This window comes from Rhea americana, unplaced genomic scaffold, assembly GCF_003343005.1.
Source record: "Rhea americana isolate MKP2758 unplaced genomic scaffold, rheAme1 scaffold_227, whole genome shotgun sequence".
Taxonomy (NCBI): domain Eukaryota; kingdom Metazoa; phylum Chordata; class Aves; order Rheiformes; family Rheidae; genus Rhea; species Rhea americana.
In genome coordinates, this window is record NW_028186343.1 from 551,226 (window position 1) to 571,781 (window position 20,556).

At 38.0% G+C, this 20,556-nt stretch overlaps 1 protein-coding gene across 1 annotated transcript; it reads left to right on the forward strand.

Moving 5' to 3' along the window:
- The first annotated feature begins 575 nt into the window (after window positions 1–575).
- On the forward strand, window positions 576–13,444 carry RAB36 (RAB36, member RAS oncogene family). The gene is made up of 11 exons (XM_085305855.1): window positions 576–590; window positions 1,306–1,394; window positions 2,504–2,592; window positions 5,190–5,255; window positions 6,317–6,418; window positions 8,107–8,171; window positions 8,798–8,849; window positions 10,236–10,317; window positions 12,411–12,501; window positions 13,029–13,148; window positions 13,380–13,444. The coding sequence occupies exons 2-11, from the start codon at window positions 1,326–1,328 to the stop codon at window positions 13,442–13,444; spliced, it is 801 nt and encodes a 266-aa protein (XP_085161981.1). The 5' UTR covers window positions 576–590; window positions 1,306–1,325.
- The last annotated feature ends 7,112 nt before the right edge of the window (window positions 13,445–20,556 follow it).

Sequence of the window (20,556 nt, forward strand, 5' to 3'; positions counted from 1 at the left end):
AGCAGAGCTCTGTGATTTGCTATTTCTTGCCTTTAGTGTTTGAGATTTTAGAAAGCAAGATTATTAATGACTAGAAAGACACTTCTATAATTCAAAACAGCTCATTTGTGGCATGTGCTTCCTGACTCTGTAGTTGAGATGAAGTCAAGTTGAAATTCTGAAAAAAAAATCCCTCGAGTTTCTTTATAATTGCTTTTTTGATATTGATAAATTGATATTTAATACTATCATRATAACAGTTCCCTTCTCCATTAGTTCCTTGTCTGCTGGGCTGATCCTGCTCTCTGCATTAATTTATACAACTACACTTGAAATAAATGGAACTATTTTTAGGGGGCAGGATTAGGGGAGCACAGAGCTTACTAAGGAGCGCAATTTCTGATCAAAGGAATCTGAATAAACACTAAAACCGGTCTGTCCTTTTAAAACTAGGGCTCTACGTGTAGTTAAGTTACTCCATTCCAACTCCGCCTTCCTAATCTGTGAGACAAGGGGAGGAAGGGAAGTGTTGCAAACTCGTTTCTATGGCCACGCACCAGCAGGCAGAGCTGTTTGCGTAGCTAGGAACCTGCTGCATCAGCTACTGTACGGTGAGTCTTTCCTTACACTTTGCTACACGATGAATGTTCYTATTAGAGACATTCTTTTGAATGCCAGTAAAACTGGTCCCTCATTAAGGGTCCCTTCCCCCAACAATCCATGGRGTTTCATTGCGTAACCAAACTGATGCGTCTCAAGTGAGATATCTTCATGTATTTTTTTAATATGAACAGTCTCCTCCTTTCAAGTCAGACTATTTACTTCATTCTGTTTGAGCTGATCTGGGATGAAAAATTGATGTTGTGCYAAGAAATGTGGCAACTTCATCATTCCTCCTTTTCTCTTATGATCAAATGTGRGATCCCCTCATATTTATTACTATGCTTTGTACAGGTGCATTTTAAGCAGTGATCAAGATTTTAAAATTAAATGTTGCAAAATCCTTTGTGGGATAAACTAGAAGAAATTCTATGGAATTAAGTGAAGAAGTCTCTGCCCTTGCATGAAATGAGATGTCATGCTTTGTATTTTCAGAAAGCCTCTGTAYGCTACTACAGCTGTACATACTGAAGTGGCCCCTTTATCATAAGAAACAGATTTTTCTATCACAAAGTCAAATAAAAGAACTATTAGCTCTGTTGGAAGGGAAACAAATATAAGTCCATAAGGACTGCTGATTATTTTTTTTAATATATATAGTATTTCCTCTGTGTTCAGATGATTCCTGATTGTTATGTATCTCTTTACACATTTCCTGTTTGGTAGTATTGAATTGAATTTGAAGAATGAAGTCCAGCCTAATGCATTTGGTTCCCTTGGTGAGTAGGGACAGAATAATCTCCCAGTTTCCCAAGGTAAGCATTCTTTATCCCTGTGGTCAGAGTATGTAGCACCTGCCACTGGGGGCTTTTTCCCATGTGCAATARTATTTTAATTTAATGTGTAATTGTTGTTTGTTGCTAAAATTAAGAATTGTTTGACTTCTTTCAGAGATGAATGGAACTTCCTTTTCCCATTCAGTGCTGATGTCTTTAATAATAAGCCTGACTTCTTCCTTCAACATCCACAGAAAGATTTTTGCCACATGAGYATTATCTTCTAATCCCTATCTTGTTCTTTCAGCCAAACATTGATAAGTGCCATGCTTAGGCAGTTACTATACTGAGGGGAAATGATAACCCATTGCAGATACTAAATATGCAGAAGAACTAATTAGATCTATGTGGAGTGTTTTGGTTAAAGAGTATGAGGCAGCTTTCTTCTGTGTGTGTGTGTGTGTGTGTGTGTGTAGGAACCTTAGTCATACACTAGGTCAAATGCAGTAGGCACTGTAAAAATACAGGCAGAAATGATCATTCCTGTCCCCAAAGAGCTTTGTACTTGGAAGTATAATAGAAGAGTTAAAGGACAGGGAAGGACAAAGATCTATCATTTTATTTTTCAGCTGTTCAAAAGTATCCTTTAAGGGAATTTAGTATTTTTTTTCATGCTTGATCTCGGCTCCATATTTTTTTTTTTTTAATTTTAAGAAAATCACCCCAGTTGTTTTAGGCAAATATAAGCTAAAATGTATTTCTCCCTTTTTTTAACCAACACTTAATTAAAAAACAATAGAAACAGTACTTTATGCAAGTAAGATCTAAAAGACTTAATAAGAATGACTTGTTGCATGTTCCCAGATGTGTTTTTTGTTTTGTGTTATATTACTGAGAGAACTTAAGGTATTTGTTATTGTAAGAATGACAATCAAATATGTTTGGCTGTGGAACTTTAGCTAGAGGTACTCTGAAAAGCAGTCAAACAATAGAGAATGTATTTACTGTCTGAAGCAATATTTGTTGAATGTACCTGTGAGGCAACTTGACTGCCTTCTGATTTAGGCTATCCATTTTCTTAAGCCAAGGTATCCCTGTGCTTGAGAAGCTCTTAATCTCCTTATCTAGCTGTTCTCTCCTATCTTCAGTGGTACACACCTGAGGCCTGCCTGCAGTTCAAAGAACACTTCCATGCACAGGTCAAAACTGCCTGTCAGCTGAGTAATGGAACAGCTGGGTAAGAGTAGTTCTTTGTTTTGGGGGTTTTTAAGTATMCATTAAAGTAAATTTTCTAAACTGCCTTTATAGCCTACTTCCTTCCTAGGTTTATCCTCATTACTCATCTTCCTAAGTACCATGTGTTTCAAGGGAACTAAGCCCATGCATATGACAGTTCTCTGTCCTGTTTGATGATAGATGGCTAAGGTGTTCCTCCTCCTTACAAGTTTCAAAGATACTTTTCCTGGTAGCATAAGCAGTGTTGAAAAAATACAGGAGTTTAGCAACAAATAGCTAAATTCTTAGTTTGAAAGATGAACTGACTGCTTAAAATTAGTGTTGAATTTTGCCAATCCAAGTCAGTATGATGAGCAGATACAAGGACTAGGGTAGAGGTAGCCKTGCTGTAATCTCCATTGGTATTGGTACCTGCTGAGTATGCCAAGTTAGTAGTTAATACAGACTGAGGGAAGGGAGGAAAAAGATTTCACTGGTGCAAATGTATAGTAGCTCTACTTCTAAGTCATTTGAAGTGAATGGGAATCTAGCTTTATCTTTTAGAAGTATACATGCTGAGAAAATGTCTTAAGTGTTTCCTTAAAGCTAGAGCAAAATTCTGGAGTAAATATAGCATTGAAAAATACAAATCAATTCTTTTGGTTTTTGCCTTTCTAATATTCTTAAATTGTTTTTTTGTGTCATCCCTCTCCTGGAATTGTTACTTGTACTGATTTAATTGMTGAAGCAAGGCAAGAAAGCTAAACTATGTTAGAAATTGTCCATATTCAGTTAMAATAAATAGCTGTATGTTTTAATATAAATACTTTTGTGTTTCAGTGTGAAAGATCCTTCATAAAATAAGGCTACTATGAATATTGACAGTTGGCTCACTATTCTTTTAAATCTAGAGTTGTTAATTACCTTGAGACTTGTCATGATACCAATTTTTAGACAGAGCTCTMTTCATTTCATATGGAGTCTTGCTAAAAAGTTTGAGCCAAAACATGACTCCCTGAGAAGCATCAACATTTATTACTATTTAGCAGTACAGTCACTGTCTTTCATGWAAATTTGTTACAAGTGTCAGGACAATTCTACTGGCAAAATATTTTTTACTGAACCAAAATGTTTTTCCCCCACCATAACTGAGGTGTATTTGTTCTTTACAGAATAAACCATCTCCCCAGTTCATTTAATATGGTCATATCACTATGACCATAGCTAAAAAGCTTCACATATTAAAATTAACTTCCTTTCCTGTCACTGCTCTCTAGATAACACAATTTCTAGATAAATAGTAAGATRTGATTATTATTTTAGGGGGAAGAATGGATGGACAGACAGAACTGTTTGGTACAATAAGTGTAAAACTTAGAGGGAATAACCATCATCTTCCATTCTCTCAAGTAACAGAGCATTTCTTTGTTGTTTAGAAAGGTAGTCTGAGATCTTGATCAATGTGTTAAATTGTCTAATTTAGGGAGGCTTTTTCACTCAATGAGAATTAGTAGAGCATACACCCCTAAACCGTCACTTTCTTTTTTTGCCTTATCCTTAAGGCAGCCAATTTTGTTTAGTGTTGTATCAGTACCAGTTATTCAGGCACAGACATGTCAGCAGCATGGGGACCTGTTTCCACCATGTTTGCATTATTTAGCACAGTRCATGCTTTTTTTTCCCTGAAATATTAGTCCTGAAGCTTTCCAATCAAGATTGGGACTGTGTAGAATAGATAATTTGCAAACAGCATGCCATAGAAGCCTGATATAACCAGATGTAACATGCAATAGAAGATTAATGCCATTGTTTAAAAAGCTATTCCTTAATACAAAAGAATGTTAAACCTCTTAAGCCATTATTGTAACATGTGCACAGGAGATGTCAATCCAAGTTTAGGTCAACAAATACAGTTACATGCATTTCTTAGGAGATATAGATGGATAAGAGAATGTATTTCAGTTTTAAGAATGCAGACTGAGTCACCTAAAGCCCATCTGCTGCTTTCTATGGGAGGACCCAGAGCAAAGAGGATTATTTGCATGAAGCTAGCTTCAGCTTAATATTATTCCAGATAGTCGGGAAATGTATTGGAGCTAAACACCATTTTTGTTTTTTGTCCTCCCCCACCTCCAAGACAAATTTCACTGAAGRTTATTTTATTGTCAGCTGTTTCTGGTTCATGCATATAGAACTTGATTCTGTACCATTGATRYCAATGAGAAACTTGATTAAAATTAATGGCAGAAAGATCTAAACTTGTACCCTTCAAAGGGCTGATAATATTGCAGATACTGAACGGACGTATGTGCAAACTCCCAAATGCGTATACTCACAGTCGAAGCCTTTTTAATAGAAGGGAGCTTCTGCCTCACTAGCTTGTATTTGAGAAAAAAACATAGTAAGAAGCGGACTGTTTCTGCCCTAGAGACTTTTTTTTTGAYWTTTTTTTTTCTTTCGATTTAAGATTCTGATCCAGTAGCATGGTGGCATTTAGGTAGCCTTGAGCTGCAGATACAYATGCTCACAATCACTTAAGGATCTAAATCAGCATCTTTGTGGTTAGAATATTGAAATTGCTACTAAAAAATATTTGATGTTTTGAAACCTTTATTACAGGCTGAAGCTGTCCAAGGTGGTTGTGGTAGGAGACTTGTATGTTGGGAAAACCAGCCTCATCAACAGGTACAGTGTATGTCAGCAGATGGTTTGATTCTGCTCTTTCTCAGTTTGAAAGTGTATCAGTTGTTGTAGTAAAACTTTCAGTATTCTAAAGTGAAGTTAAATGTTTAGAATGTTTTCATTCCTCTCCATTCATGATGGGAATTCATAGTTTCTGTTTTGAACCATGGTTTTGTTAAATACAAGACAAAACAAAGTCAACAGTAAACATACTCTGCATACCATCACAGAAAGTCACGCTCAGTGACTTTGGTCAGGTCTTCTGGGCAGCATATGTTATAATCTGAAGTAATTTTATTTGGTCAAATTTTAGATGATTCAGTGTTTCCTTAAGAAAATCCATTTTAAAGCCAACACAATTAATCAGAAGGTGCAAAAAAATCTCTCCAATGTCTGATCTGGGGTTTCATGTTTTTAGCCTCTTTAGGAGAATTATTTACTGAAATATTTTCTAGGTCATTCCAGTGCAGGTACCTGGAATCACTTCTGTAGCTACAAGACTACAAAAAGCTGATATTTTTCCRTAACTTATAAAATTAGGTGGTTAAATGGCAGAATGCCTTAAAGAACAGTTATTCTTCCCCAGATGCTAGAAACAGCTCTTAAGTTTTTAGTATCTAACTCCAGTGGATAAAACATTGAATTTCTGTAGCTTGTGATCACTCTAACTTTCTGTCTGTTTGCATTTTCAATTATTTCTTCCAAGTTATTAAGCAGTTTTGGGAAAATTTTTAATATCATTAGTAAGTCTCTTAGACTAAAACTGTAAGATACTGTACTTTCCTTGGCAGTCCAGAAGTATTTTATTTTGATTCTTATCTCACCCTGAGAGCTCGCTGGACATATGCCTTCCAGTTTGTCTTACTCATTATATCATTCTCATTTCCTTTCTCAGTGTTTTTATATATACACATACACATTATATATACACATATATGTGCATCTGCAGTATGTAGCCAATCCACAGTTAATTCTTTTCTTTACAATTTACCCTACATAGTACTAGTGCTGCAGTTATTTATAGCTGGGTGTTGCTAGTATTCTACCCCATTTTTTTATTGCAGATTTTGTAAAGATAAGTTTGACCGAGACTACAAGGCAACTATTGGAGTGGATTTTGAAATTGAACGTTTTGAAATAGTTGGAGTACCATACAATCTCCAGATGTAAGTTGAACTGTGGTGGCTAAGTATTAGGCAGAATATACTAGGAGCAGAGGTGGATCACCGCATACTCTGAGATGAAGATTTTAAATTCTGCAGACATAATGCAATCTGAAAAACAGTTTGTCACCCAGGCTTCTAATTTGGGGGAAACTCTGTGTGTGTGTGTGTGTACACACATACATACACACTCTTGAATCTTTCACCCTTAGAAAATGCTATAATTTTATCAATAAAAGTTTGACTTGAATGTCTTGCCCCACTTCAGTGGAGTTTTTCTTGTTGTTGTTGGTTTTTTTTTTACTGAAGTTTCTTGAAAAAGAAGTGGAAGCATTTGCAACAAATTTTATCTAGTACTACCCTTATACCATTCTGTTGTTTGGATTTAGCAGGCATAGGTGAGCATGGAACTTGGTTTTACTAGAGGATGACAACCTCTAGCAACCATTGAAATCAATGTCAAGATATCCAATGATATCAGCATCACCTAATCAGGACTAAATTTTCCCCAAGTCATAGAAAGACTCAAGTGCTTTTGTTAGAATTTGAACTTAGAATCTTCCAGTTTTCAGGGTTTTTAAAATCAGACTACTGGGAGTTCTAACTTTCTCTAGCATGATGTGGTTCTGAAATGTTTGTTATTTCCAATGGTTAGCTGTATTTTGCTGAAGGCATTATTGAATCTTCTATGCTATGGCACGTGATCTAGAGCACAGATAAGATGCATCGGGTGAAGTAACTTAGTGCAAGAATATTAAAACTTTTACATTTAGGAACACTTTGTCTGAGATGTCATTGCCTAAAGACGTTGAAAAATACCTAGATAGCCACTTCCTACTGATTTCAGTGCTGTTATGTTTTTGAAGATTCTTCTAGGCACTATCTTCATCCTTTTGGACCTTGAATGCCTTTAAAAATCTGGACTGATATGCTAGAGCATTGGCKATTGATGCAGTAAAGTTCAGGGGCTACTTTGATTTGGATTATCTGCAGAATCCGCAGTGGCTGTGTAGAATGTTACTAAATGGTAAATGCTAGTGCCCCCTCTTGCTGAGAGGTTTCCATACAAGATAAACTTGAGGTATCAGTGATTGGTGATACTATGCTGTTAAAAAATCCCAAACCCCTACAGTAATGCCAGTAGCTGAGAGAACTGTATGTCATGTTCATTAATAAGAAGCAATTTCTCGAAACTCGAGTGGTACCGTTAGTACCTGGTGGACTAAGCTGTAAGTCTGTAATTTGTAGTGAATGGACATATATTGTATCCAGCAGCTGCAAGACTCTGGTAGGGGCTAATAGGTAATTCAGCTAGTATTGGCACAGAAAATACATTTTCAACATTAGATTGCCCTAGAAATAAATATAAATAACATAGATGAGCTCTGAAGTGTTTTAAGAAATGGATATTAGTATGCAGAGTTCATACATTTGAACTGACTCTTCAAGAACAGTCTCCAAAATGACTGGTGTGAAAAAAGGATTAAAAACAGGGTTAAAAAGTCTTCATTAAGTAGTAGAGCTTTATTGTATTTCCAACAGTAGTTAATGAATAACATGTTCCAGATGGTAACACTTCTCTGGTATCACATTCTTCTCCAACTTGTACCAGTCTGTTGCTTCATTAGCATGTTTACTCAGGTTACACTGGGTTTCATTAACCTGAAATTTCTCTTTTTGCCATTGCACAGATGGGACACAGCAGGTCAGGAAAAGTTCAAGTGCATTGCATCTGCTTACTACCGAGGAGCAGAGGGTGAGAACAATATTAATTTGATCCCGGCTGTGACTTTGTAAAGAAACATGCAATAKGTACGCCTATATTTGGTTCTGGCAAGGTACCTGTAGGTATAGTCTGGTGCAAAARATCCTCTATTATCACAGGGGAAAAAAGGCACTAAAAACTCAGATGTATCTATCTATCTGTAGATAGTTACACTTACAAGCTTTGAATGTTCTGACAAGGCAGAGAAAATTTGGTATTTGAATTTAGGGGGAGGAGAACTTGGATTTGGTATTTGAATTTAGGGGGAGGAGAACTTGGATTTGGGTAAGTTTCTTGCTGAGGTTACGAGAAGTGGATACCTTTGACATTCCCTTTGAGAAGAGAGACTTTTTGCAGCAATTAAAGTGGTCCAGAATAAAAGGAGCATGAATGCTCTAGACTAGAATACAGGTAAAGAGCAAATGAAGTTAAGACTATGGACTGTCTGCTAGAGAAGAAAGGAAAGAGAGCAGATAAGTTTTCTCCTGTCTCCTCTGGTTTACATATGTAGGTACACTTCATACTTAATCATTCTCCCTGTGTGTGTTGAATTGGAGAGACTTCTGATGCATTTTCTAACTTGATTACTACTTTTGCTGTATTGTCTTTTATTGCAGTTATAATAACAGTGTTTGATCTGGCTGATATTCAGACTTTGGATCATACTAAGTAAGTTTCTGGATTTTGGCTTAGCCACTATGGCTTTTGTGGGAGGTTTAGTTGCCTTAGATACCCTTTAGTTGCTTTAGGAGTCTGTATGGTAGAGAACTAGGTAGATGGCAAGTTTTTTGAGCTAAGAAATGAAGGCTGACATAATCACTTATTTGGATTATTTAGAACAGGATTTTTCTGAACAAATGCAGAGCATAAATTTGAACTACTCACCCTTGACTTTCTTTTTAGTCAGTGGAGAGAAAAAGGCACTTTCATAAGAGTTGGATCATTCCAAAACTAGACAGGTAGGGAAAAATGGATACTTTGAGTGCACTTCATATTTTCCTGTTTGCTCGTTACTCCACTCATAGCATMTGCATTAGATGCCAGCATAAGTTGGTGAGATAAATCTCATGCATAATGTTTCAAGAGTTTCTCATTTTCTAAGTGCAGGTGAGGCTTTCTCAAGCTTCTGCAGATACTGCTGGGACATTGGCTGTAAAAAAGAGGAGCAAGGATGGAAAACTTGATATGTTTAACATAGACATAATTAGACTTACTAGTCCAGATATATATAATGGTTTTGTTACAGTAGTACATTAACTGGTACAAATAAGCTTGCTCGGCTTCCAGTGTGGGCTATAAAACCAATCTGTGTTCCACACAGTTGTCTCCAGACTGTTGCTTAGAGCTGATATATTTCTAAAATATTGTTACGACTAATGTACGTGCCTGTTTCTCTACAACTTGTATTCTGATCTAGAATTGTATTAGAGTATTTTCTTAGAATACCGCTGTGATGCTTAGCTCATTAGCATAGGTCTTTGTACAATAATATATATTAGTGTCTCTACTTGGCTGAAAATAATTAAAGGCTGTGAGCCTGATTCCCCTACCACCCTTCCTTCCATCTTTGACTTGTACTAAATGACTCAAGAGCAACTTAACTGCCAGAGCAACAAAAATATGAAAGCTTATGAGACAAAAATAGGCAGCCTTTACAGGGAGCTGTTTTATAATCTTGCTGAATAGATTATTTCACTCTTTATTCTCTTATTTAATCTGCTGTGCCATTCATATTTTTCCCTCTGCTTCTTGTTTTCTTTTTCCTTATCTCTATGAAAACTGAATTGGCCCTTCCCTTGTACTGATAAATACCATCTTTGGGTCTAAAATTGTTGTTGAACTTGTACTGTACAGTGGACATGTTTGAACTTTTTATTAGTGGAAGGCAGGTATTCAAAGAGGTTGGAATAGTTTCTGGTCTCTTTCTGTTCAGAAGAAAAGATCTTTGATATACTAAGTTCATCCTCTCACTTTTCTTGTGACCCTATTATTGGTCTCTTTTTCCTATACCCCTCAGTCTCCTTGACTGATTCTCATCTTTCTTCTGCATTTCAGACAGTGGCTGGAAGATGCATTGAGAGAGAATGAACCAAATTCCTGCTTCATYTTTCTGGTTGGAACAAAGAAAGATTTGGTGGTAAGTAGATCAAATGTAACTGAGAAAAATCAAATTTCCCCTAATTCTTTCTCTTAGTTATACACCATGTTGTCAGGACAAAGACCTTGAGAGGAAAAATCTAAATCAAAAGAAAGATGATCACAGATTTTTTTTAAAAAAAAATACAGTAAACTTAACCTATTTAAGAAAGCATTTTCTAAAATAAATTAAAAAATCTTATTTATTGAATGTGACATGATTTTCACTAGAAGAGGAAAAGATAATACAATCTCCCCACATTTTCTTGTTTCTTTCTCTAGCTATCACTACTTAAGGAGTCTAAAATAAGCATGCTTCCTATATTGTTTAGTTATTTTTTTCAGCTGTTGCCTGTGGTATCACTTAAATTCTTTGGCCCTTAGCCTTTCTATTTTTCAGTGGAAAAAACATCCCGGAAAGCTACATGTCTGTCAGTTGTCCTGAGTACTTTGACTATTGCTTATATTGCTTTTTTTGAGTTGGAGAAAAAGCAAAATAYGTGAGATCTCTGAAGGTGTGAGAGTCAGTGTGCCAGCCAACAGTCTTGTAGTATCAAGAATCTCTCGACATTGGGTTTCTGCAGCTGTGGGAATCTGTCAGATCTTGATTCTTCATACTTGAGTAAATAGTTATACATTTAGAATTAAATATTTCCATTGAATTCACCAGATCCAGAAAGACATCCGAGCATTTTAAAATTTCAACATATGTTTTCCTGCAGCAGATAACTTCATGACATTACAGCATCTGAAAAATAATTTGCTGAAATGAAAGTACTTAGGACTTTATTGATCAAAATATGACAGGACCTTGGTCTCATCAGAACTTTGAGGCATTATTTACATTCCTTCCTTAAAGCGAATGCACTGTGAACATCAGGGTGGCTTTCAAAGCCATGCTTCGTGGCTATTAGAAAATATCAAAGAATTTGTTGTTAGAACAAATATATAAATAAACTCTGTATATAAAAAGAAAGCTGAATGAGATGGATTAAAATGAATTGTAAACAAAGCTKCCTGCTTTTCTTGAACAATCAGTCCTCTTCCTCAGATTTGCTCTCAGTGTGGTAACTTTTGATGGCTTCTTTTGCTGCATCTACTTTAATTCTCTTCTGTCTGCCCCCTCTGGGAAAAGTGTCTTTCTGTCACCTTTGAAACTTCTGTRTTCCCTGCTTTTTACTGGAGTCAGCCAGTCTCCAGTTCTGCCTTCTAAACCAGATGGCACTCCAGAGGCTATACCTGAGTGTATTCAGTTGCTTTTGGGGAGGAACATCCCTTCTCTTTAGCAGGTTCCTCTGACCTAAGCTACAGCAGCCAGGAGAAATAAAATGGACAGCTTTACTTTCTCTGCTACCCAGCTGTTGCCATTTGAATAAAAACAATATATAGCAGTACACAGAAATCTGTGCAAACAAACAGGACAGATGTCACCAACTATAAAAGGGCTGGAATCTGAAACCAAATACCAAGATACTGAGATGACTGATCACAGAAAACAAACAGGAGGGAAAAGACCTAAAGATAAAGGTGTAAAAAAGCAAAATCCATTAAGGGAGGGGGAAATCTTAGTCTTAAACTAAGTAGATATAAGAAAGAAAGGGAAAAAAAACACACAAAAAGCCAAAACCCAGACTATTTTGTTACATGACAAAAATAGATGAATTAGAAAAAGAACTGAGACAGAGACAAGAAAGACTGAGCCCAAAGAAGCACTGTGATTGCTTGATCCTGTAACTCTTCTGCTGAGAATGATACAGCTTAAAGATGGGTAAAGGGGCTATGTCTTTATAGCTCTCTACACACTGTATAAGTAGATACAATGATTACCCTTGTTTTTGTTTGTTTCAATGCAGTGGAAGATAAATGGAAGCTTTCAGTTTGAAAGCCATACTAAGTACTTTCTCTCCCAAATATATGTTGTTTTTCTTCCACTGGTCATGTCTTACTGCATGTCTTATTACACAAACTGCAAGGCAAGGCCAGAAAGGCTGCTGTGAAAACTGGAAGCATCATAATATAGGTGCTAACAACACTTCTGTATTATTTCTGGGTCAGATACAGTTCTTATGTTAAAGTTATTCCATGTTTACTCAGTCAGATGCTGTATGTGAAAGGACAGAGCTAGATGCCATCCGCTTTGCCAATGAGATGCAGGCAGAATACTGGTCCGTTTCAGCCAAAACAGGTAAGTTACTGCAAAGGATGCAAGAATAGTGTAAACTTAGATGCTCGTGTTAAGGCAGGAGAAAGGCTAAAGTTCCGTCTTTCCCAGTTCCAAAAACATGTTTGTTTTGGTTGCCTTTTGAAGCTTTAGGTTTATTGATTGTTCTTTTTTTTTATTTGAGCATCTATATGTATATATGCTTTCATGTCATGTTTACAGAAAGTACTTCAGCTGCTGAGCAATGTCTAAGCATGTTTATTTTATGGATAGTTGTACAAATACATGTGTGTGCATGGCTACTCACATTAGGAATAAAAATAGCTTATGCCACAAACTGAATTTTCTGTTGCTGATTAGGAATAACAGATTAAATACAGTGTACAATATCCTAGGGTAAGGAAATGAGACATTCTCCCAGCGGTGATCAGAAAGGAAGAGAGACTGTTGGAGATTTCTCAGTATTGAGCAGCAGTCTGTCCACAGCTGTGCTTGTTTGATCATAYGTTGGTGTGCAGTTGTAAAAACACAGTTTCTGTCCTGTTTCCTAGGGGAAAATGTCAAAGAATTATTTTCCCGAGTTGCTGCTCTGGCATTTGAACAGTCCATGATTAAGGAGATGGAGAAGACCAATGAGCACATGGCCCAAATTGGGGCAGGAAACCTCATCAGTATGTTAAATTTTGCTTCTTGTGTACATTTTCCTTGTTTTCCTTGTTTACAGTTGAAGGACTGGGGAGGCTTCTAGAGCACCAAAGCCTGTCTTGCCCACCTGCAACCTTACTTACTTCAGTGTCTGCCTCAGTTCTAGCATGTAGGAATGATGGGGGCTGCATATTGCTTTTGATACCTTATGGTGTCCTTTCTTGTGAATTAATTTTATAACTTCTTGGTTTCTACAGAACTGGAAAAGAACTTGATGGAAATCCCAGAAGGCAATCCTCAAGCCAGCCTGAGTTGCTGCTAACTGACTTTGGCAAGTGCCACGCTTCTGTGTATGCAGCAGAGCACACCTGCAACAATGAAGGCTCTTTAACCAAAGTAGAAAGTTGTGTTTTGGGAAATGAGAGAGGAAAAACTCATTCAAACTTTCTGAGACTCTTGCAGCCTCACTTGTGCTGGATAGCGCAATCGTTGCATATACCTTTCTTTTTGTAGTGGAAACACAACATCCTTGTCTTAATGCAAGAAGACATTGCTAGTGCCTTGTGCTCACCTGTCTGTTAGATACAYTTGCAGTAAAAGTTCTGTAATTGTAGTATGCTGGTTTTGGATGATTCTCTAGAAATCTTGGATAGGGAAGTCCCATTCATGTGGGAGCAGAAAAAAATGGCACGTCGGAGTAAAGGGTGCCATCCATAGGTTTTTGCYTCTTAAAAACAGGGTCAGATCATTGCATAAAGTTACTCTGAATTGCTTTTAGGCTCTTCAACTATTAGGATTGTTCTGAAACTTTTTTTTAACTAAGGAACAGCTATGGGAGCCACAGAAATGCGGATGGCATAGTTTTCATAGTGATTCCTCCATCCAGGAAGAATCTGGGGGATTTYACCTTTTCCCCTTCAAAATCAAAGCCCAGTATTCAAATAATTCCAGGCTTGCAGTAAGTCCAGACAGGAACTTTGTCTCATATTTTGAAGGTTAGTCTTTTATGTAGGTAGGTAGAAGTATGAAAAATGCTACTGGATAGAAATGCTGTTGTTTTATGGTCACTTGAATAAGAAATAATAGTCATGTAAGTGTATGGTAGATAAGAATTAAACTTCATGTATTACATCTTCCAGGGAGGATACAGAATCCTTCTCTATATTTGATGTTCATGAAGCCTGTCTTCACTGCAGTTTTAGCCTGTGGCAGAGAATAATTATTGATGTCTTATTCTAACTACATTTTTTTGTTTGTAGTATGATTCTAGAAGCATGCTACAGTCTCAGTCATGCCTACCTGTGGTAGGAACTCTGAGCTGGTAAGGTTAGGTTCAATATTGTTGCTAAAGTAGTAGTCACTTTATCTGCTCTTACTGGATTTGGTAACTTGATACTGCATTTGATAAGTTGATACTGGCAGCAATTTGCTCCACACTTTAATGGAAACAACAGTATTAAAGAAGTAGTATTGTGAAAAGTGTTCAAAATGTGTGTGGGTTTAGAGGGACAGGAAAAGATGAAGTTCTCCAAAGCAGACACAAATGCTTGATAAATCCTAATGGATTTGSCATATAAAGGTGGTGTTACTGAATGTTTATTGTAGAACCTGCTGTCTGGATGTACTGCTGCAACTTAGTATGCTGGCTGGGTCAAAATAACCACTGCTTCAGTTTTACCTACGCAAATATCTTTTGACATAACCTTGTATAGTTCTTTAGAAATTAGTCTTTGTTTAGTGGAGAGAGTTTAGCTCTGAGTGGCATTCAATTTTATATCACTCTTCTGCTATTAAGGCAACAGTGAGCGATGACAGAAGACACTGCTGTTTTAAAAGTCATACCTGCTGACTGAATGGCAAGCGAGATTGCCAGAAATTACTATAACAACTATATGATCAGTATTTGTGAGACYGTGGTAGTATAATTGATTTTGATAATTAAATTTCTACTGCAGAACTACAGAAGAAATAGGAAGAAAATACTGGAAAAATCAGATGGAGGGAAATAAAATGAATGTTTCTAACTGACTTTCAGTGTTCAGTTCTGAGTGCCTAGTTGGTGGCATTCCTCTAAAAGTAAATGGGACTGTAAATCTTCTACTTCACTAAACCATACAAATTTATGGCTATTCAAAATTACTATAAACACTAATTAAATGAAAGAATTATCAAAAGAGTCAAAGTGGGACAACCTAAAGACCAGCTCTTTAGAAATCTTTACATCAGCAGTTTATAACTCTATAGTTCTAAAACTCAAATCTAGCATTATTTGTTATGCTGGCATAAACAAGAGTGGAACATCTTTTATAATGCCCTAAATTGCATATTGCAACTCTTTTAAATGGAGAGAAAGAGGAAAACCTCTGTACAGTTACAAGTTACTAGTTTCTTCAGATGTTCATTCAAGCATTAAGGAAACCTCAGTGTCTGGAGAACTGATTATAACAAGACCTGTCAAATTTGAGCTGCTGAGAAAATAAAAAGGTYCAATAAAGACATTTGTTAATAGATCTAGATATCAAATTGAAAATATTCTAGGTTCTCAGCCATGTTCTCCCTCAAATTATTTAATCGGAAACAGAAAAAAGCAGAGAAAATATGCTTTAAACTTTCTTTTTATTACTTTTTCTTTCATGACTTAGGATATAAATTTGAACAGCTTCATAGACTGTAACAAATAGAGATCTAGGAACTCTGTGTCTTTATTGGACAGYCTTTCTTTGGCAATTGTGCTAATTCTGTTGGCAAAGACACAAATGTAGCATTTGGTGGAGAAGATGAATGTGTGTGGGTATGTAAGGAGTTATGTGTAACATTTTGACCTTGTGATGTTCTATGTGTTTGTTCATCTCAAATCTGTTTCACAAGAATGACGAACATACATTCCCCTTGTACCATGCTTTCCACTGAGTGGGCAGCATAGCCATGGTCTTTGTGTTTACTGAGTTTGAATGAGCGAGTAGAAAAGATGGTTCACTTTACTGCAGCATATCGTGCGCATGTGTAAAACGTTTTGTGTTTGTATAATGCTTTTCAGAAGTAATTTTGCAAGCATGGTGGAACCATATAAGCACTGCTGACTACTGTGCTGAAGATGAGTACTGCCAGTCTCACTTTATAGCTAGCTAAGTGGAAGCCCGTAAAGGTAGTATTTCTGATTCTTTTGTTTGTTTGTTTTTGTTTTTTGAATAAGGGCTTCATTTCTCCCAAGAAAAACTTTCTTAAGCAGTTTGAAACTAAGTTTTGTATCTTGTTTTCAYCTCTTTTCCCCAATTCTTTTCCCAGATGAAGACAACTTTTTACAATAAGAAATTATTCTTAAATCAGGCTTCAAAGCAATACCTGTACTACCTGTGATGAATAGACCTGAGTCTGGATTTCAGCCCAAATTTTCCTTACATGCATATTTCTTGGACATAAGCTGATGCCTTGTCATGYGCTTTGGGCATACATCGAACACATCAGAGGAGAAAACTTGGATATACATGTTACTAGTTAGTGTCATCCCAAGCACAATATTCTACTTAAAGGGTGGACAGGCTCAGTGCAGCTGTGGCAGTGCTTGCTCAGCTGAACCTTTACCACCTATGCCCATAAGGCATCCTGCAATTTCTCATGGCTGTTGCTGAGCAGACAAGCTAGGCTTTCTCTTTCCTGGAAGGGTTGGTAAGGGTCCTGGTTGCCAAAGGTGGATTTTACAAGATAAGCACGCCTAATATTGCTGCCTAGGCTAGATGCAAAATAGTGGCAGTGCCTACAACTGCAAAATGAGTTAGCAACAAATCTAAGAAAAGACATCAGGATTCAAGGATATAYTTTTTTCAAAAACAAAATTTCCAAGATATTGCTTTTATTACTGAGCTCCTTTCCTGCACAAAATCAGAGATGCAGTCTCTTCAGCAATGCAGTTGTGTTGCTTAAAGAATCAAATGTGACAAAATATGATTTTTTTTTTTTTCCTAGTAAAGAGAAGCTTACAATGGCTAGGATGCCAGATGTTGCAGGAAAGGCAGTTCCCTTTCTGTATATTGGGAATCCTTAACTTCGAAGGAAACAGTTACTTTATTTTCTGTTAACAAATACAGTTCAGTGCATTGCTTGATGTCATTACTGGTTTGTATCTTTTGAAGTTTCAAACGTTTCATGCATGAAAGCAATGGCATAAAGCCTGTTGGTCAGTAACTATTACTTGGAAATAGTCTGTCTCCATCTAATCCATGATGGATGCTATGAGGCTATGTTTTTTTTTTTTTAAGCTCCACTGAGACTTCCCCAGCAAAAAGCTCAGTATTAATAATTGATCATCTAGACTGAATCTTAGATCATGTTACAATTGATGAATTACTTAGGAAAGCACAAAGGAAAGTCTCTAACTTTGGTAGAAAGGTAAACATGCTATTAATTTGTAAGTTCTTAAATGTTTATCTGCTRTATGTTTTTGTGCGTGTTTTTCCATTCTATCAGCCACTTCATTTGCTGTGAAAAAGCCTTAATGTTGTGGAAAACAATGTCAGAATAACTGTACTAAATCTAGACATAGATAGTCTAAAACAATTTTCATGGCAGTTGGTGAATTCATCACAGTACTAATGGCAACAGTTTCATTGCCAGCTTCCTTGGRGAATTTGCTACTGAGAAGTTCTGCTGCTTCAGAGATACTCTGAARCAAAGTTAAGGGGCAAATGTAATAATCTCCCAAAAGAAGTAGTAATGTTATGCTGTTTCCTTTCTTAAGGAGAAGCTAATGTGTTCCTGTTCAAATAAGTATGTATATCTCATGGAACAAAACACCTGGTAATAGATCAAAAGCCTTTTAAGAAACAGTCAACTGGCAGGTAAAATTAATTTTTACTATAAAAGCCTTTTTTTTAAGTGATGCCTCTGTCTTTTGACTGATCACTTGGAATATTACTTTTTTATTACTTATAGGTCTTGATCAGCTCTTTCCTGTTGGTTCCAAGTTCTCTTCTCACTGACTCTTCTCACTGAGGCACCACCAGAGTTCATTCTTCCTGAGTAAACCCATCCCAGTTCTGTATCTTTTCAGGCTTTCACCAATAGTGAAAGCTTATTCCAGGGAGTACAGTATAACCCACTGGTGAGTGAATGCTGTAAACTCCTCTATCTCCTTGGAAAATGTGAGTTACAATGAAGTGTTTGGCTAGTTGAAGTTGTRGCAGACTTCACATTTGGTTTTGGAGATGCCAGATTAGTTTCTYGTACTTTGGCCACAGAGTTGTTCTCCCAATGAGCAATGTCCATTCTCTGAATTCAAAGAGGGAGTTCTCACTTTCCTAGAATCAGAAAATAGTTTAGGTTGGGAGGGACCTCTGAAGGTTATCTGGCTTTGTCAACTCTACTACAGAATGCTGCCTTGTTCTGCAAAAATATGGTTTCTCAGTTTCAGCTGCAGATGAATCAGAAGTCTCTTTTATTTCTCTTTAAAAAGACTCTGCTTTTTGTACTTCCAAATTATTTCCACAAAACTCCCACTGATTCTCTCGTGTGAGATGCCGAAGAAAGAGTTCGTAACTGTTTGCTCCAACCAGGGCTTTTAAGGCTGGGAAGACTGGCTCTTTTCTCCCACAAGAGGGAGCTCCATGGACACTGAAATACTACTTGTCCTGCAGCYGCAAAGGCTTTGCAGTCCCTGGTAGGCCGGCAGAGGGGGTGTGTGGGTGGTCTGGCTGTAGTTTAGCCCTTCATCATGACATTCTCAGTGTCAACTCACAGATATGTTTCTACCACCACAGCCTTAATGACACTTTATATGCTGTTAAAATACTCTGCTGAATGCATAAAGTATCAGCAGAAGTTCAGAGATTAATCCAATGCCCACTGGGATTTCTGATGCTGTAATATACCTCAATAGATACAGGGTACARTTGTGTAATAGTATTATTCATTCAAGTTAAATATGCATGCACAAATTCATCCTCTGGCTCATCAGAATTCTTGCTGCCTCCAAAAAGGGCACGAGATGTGAGAAAAGTGAGCCTAAAAAAAAGCCTTTGCTAGAAATAAAAAGGAATCGAAACTGTGAGGTTTGATTAAAAGTGATGTATGTATTCAAAACATATCCCAGTGATACAGCTGTCACTGTTAACAATCACGCTTGTACAGTCTAAAACCCCACACTACTAGAAGTGTGTCACAATTTTATTGTTCAAACAGGCACAGAGGCAAAAAAAAATCAGTAATGAAAAGACATTTATTTTTTTTCTCTGTGAAAGATGGAGATTTTTTTAAAGAGTTATAGAGGTATTTAATGAATACATAGCTTTTATTTTTATTTGGATTATAATATGTTTTCCAGATAGATCAGTCAATGTCCCGTATGTGTTAAAAGCTGAGGAAACAAGTGCAGGAAAAGAGGTTAAGACCAGGAAATGAACAGCAAGCAGAATCTACTATGCAAAATTGAATGCAAGATTAGCCATTTGTAATATGTCCGAAAACATTTGAAAAATATTTTTCATCTGGCATATGAAAAAGCTTGAAGAGAAGAATGCTTTACTGGATCATGAAGCATTATGTATCTGGAAGGTAAAACTACTGCTCCTGCGGGCTTGTGTTTTTCATTTAGAAGAGCATTAGAATTTATAGTATCTCAAAGCTTCACTGTTTTTAGACTCAGGGAATTATATTAGTTATTGCTGGGACGGTATCTTACTATCTTTTCCAGTAACAGGTACCAGAAATCATATACCTYGCTTTGATGGTGTGCCCCACCTCCRACCTGAAAGAAGCAGGCTTATGAGGGATCTGAGGTCCACATATTGATGCTTTTTCCCTTGTCCTAATGGGCAAGCTGGGATTCCAGGGTATTTAGTACCACTTTTCCGGAGGCTGCATTAGCGCCGGGAGAGGATGGAGGGCCCAGGCGAAGTCTCGTACCTTGGAGCCGCCGTGCCTAGGCTTCGCTTCACAGCGGGCTGGGGCCGCGCGCTGTGGCCGAAAGCGGGCCCGGCCGCTGCACAGAGCAGGCTGGTGCCAACAGCCGGGTGACCGCTGCGGTGCCCGTCATTTCTGGGCATAGCTGCCAGCGCAGGAAGGGTGGCGCGGAGGCCGGGCCCCCGTGGCGACCTGCGCTTGGGGCGGGGGGGCCTCGGACGGGGTGAGCAGCGCCCGGCTCGGAGCGCTGCTGCGCGCACGCGGGCGAGCGCAGGGGCGGCCTGGTGCGGGGAGCGCGGCAGGTACCGGTACCGGGGCGGGGGCGGCGGGGCGGGCGGGCACCCTGGCAGCAGCCCTGGGGACAGCGGCGCTTGCAGCTCGGTGCCCCTGTCCCGCCAGCAGCCGGCCCGCAGCGCGCCCCGGGGAGGGCGCGGGCGCCGCCGCCGGCCCGGCTGCCCCTTTAAGAGGCCCCCGCGCCGTGTCAGTCGCTGCGCCGGGCTCCTTCCCTCTCCTCCCCTTCCGCAGCGCTGCGATTCGGGG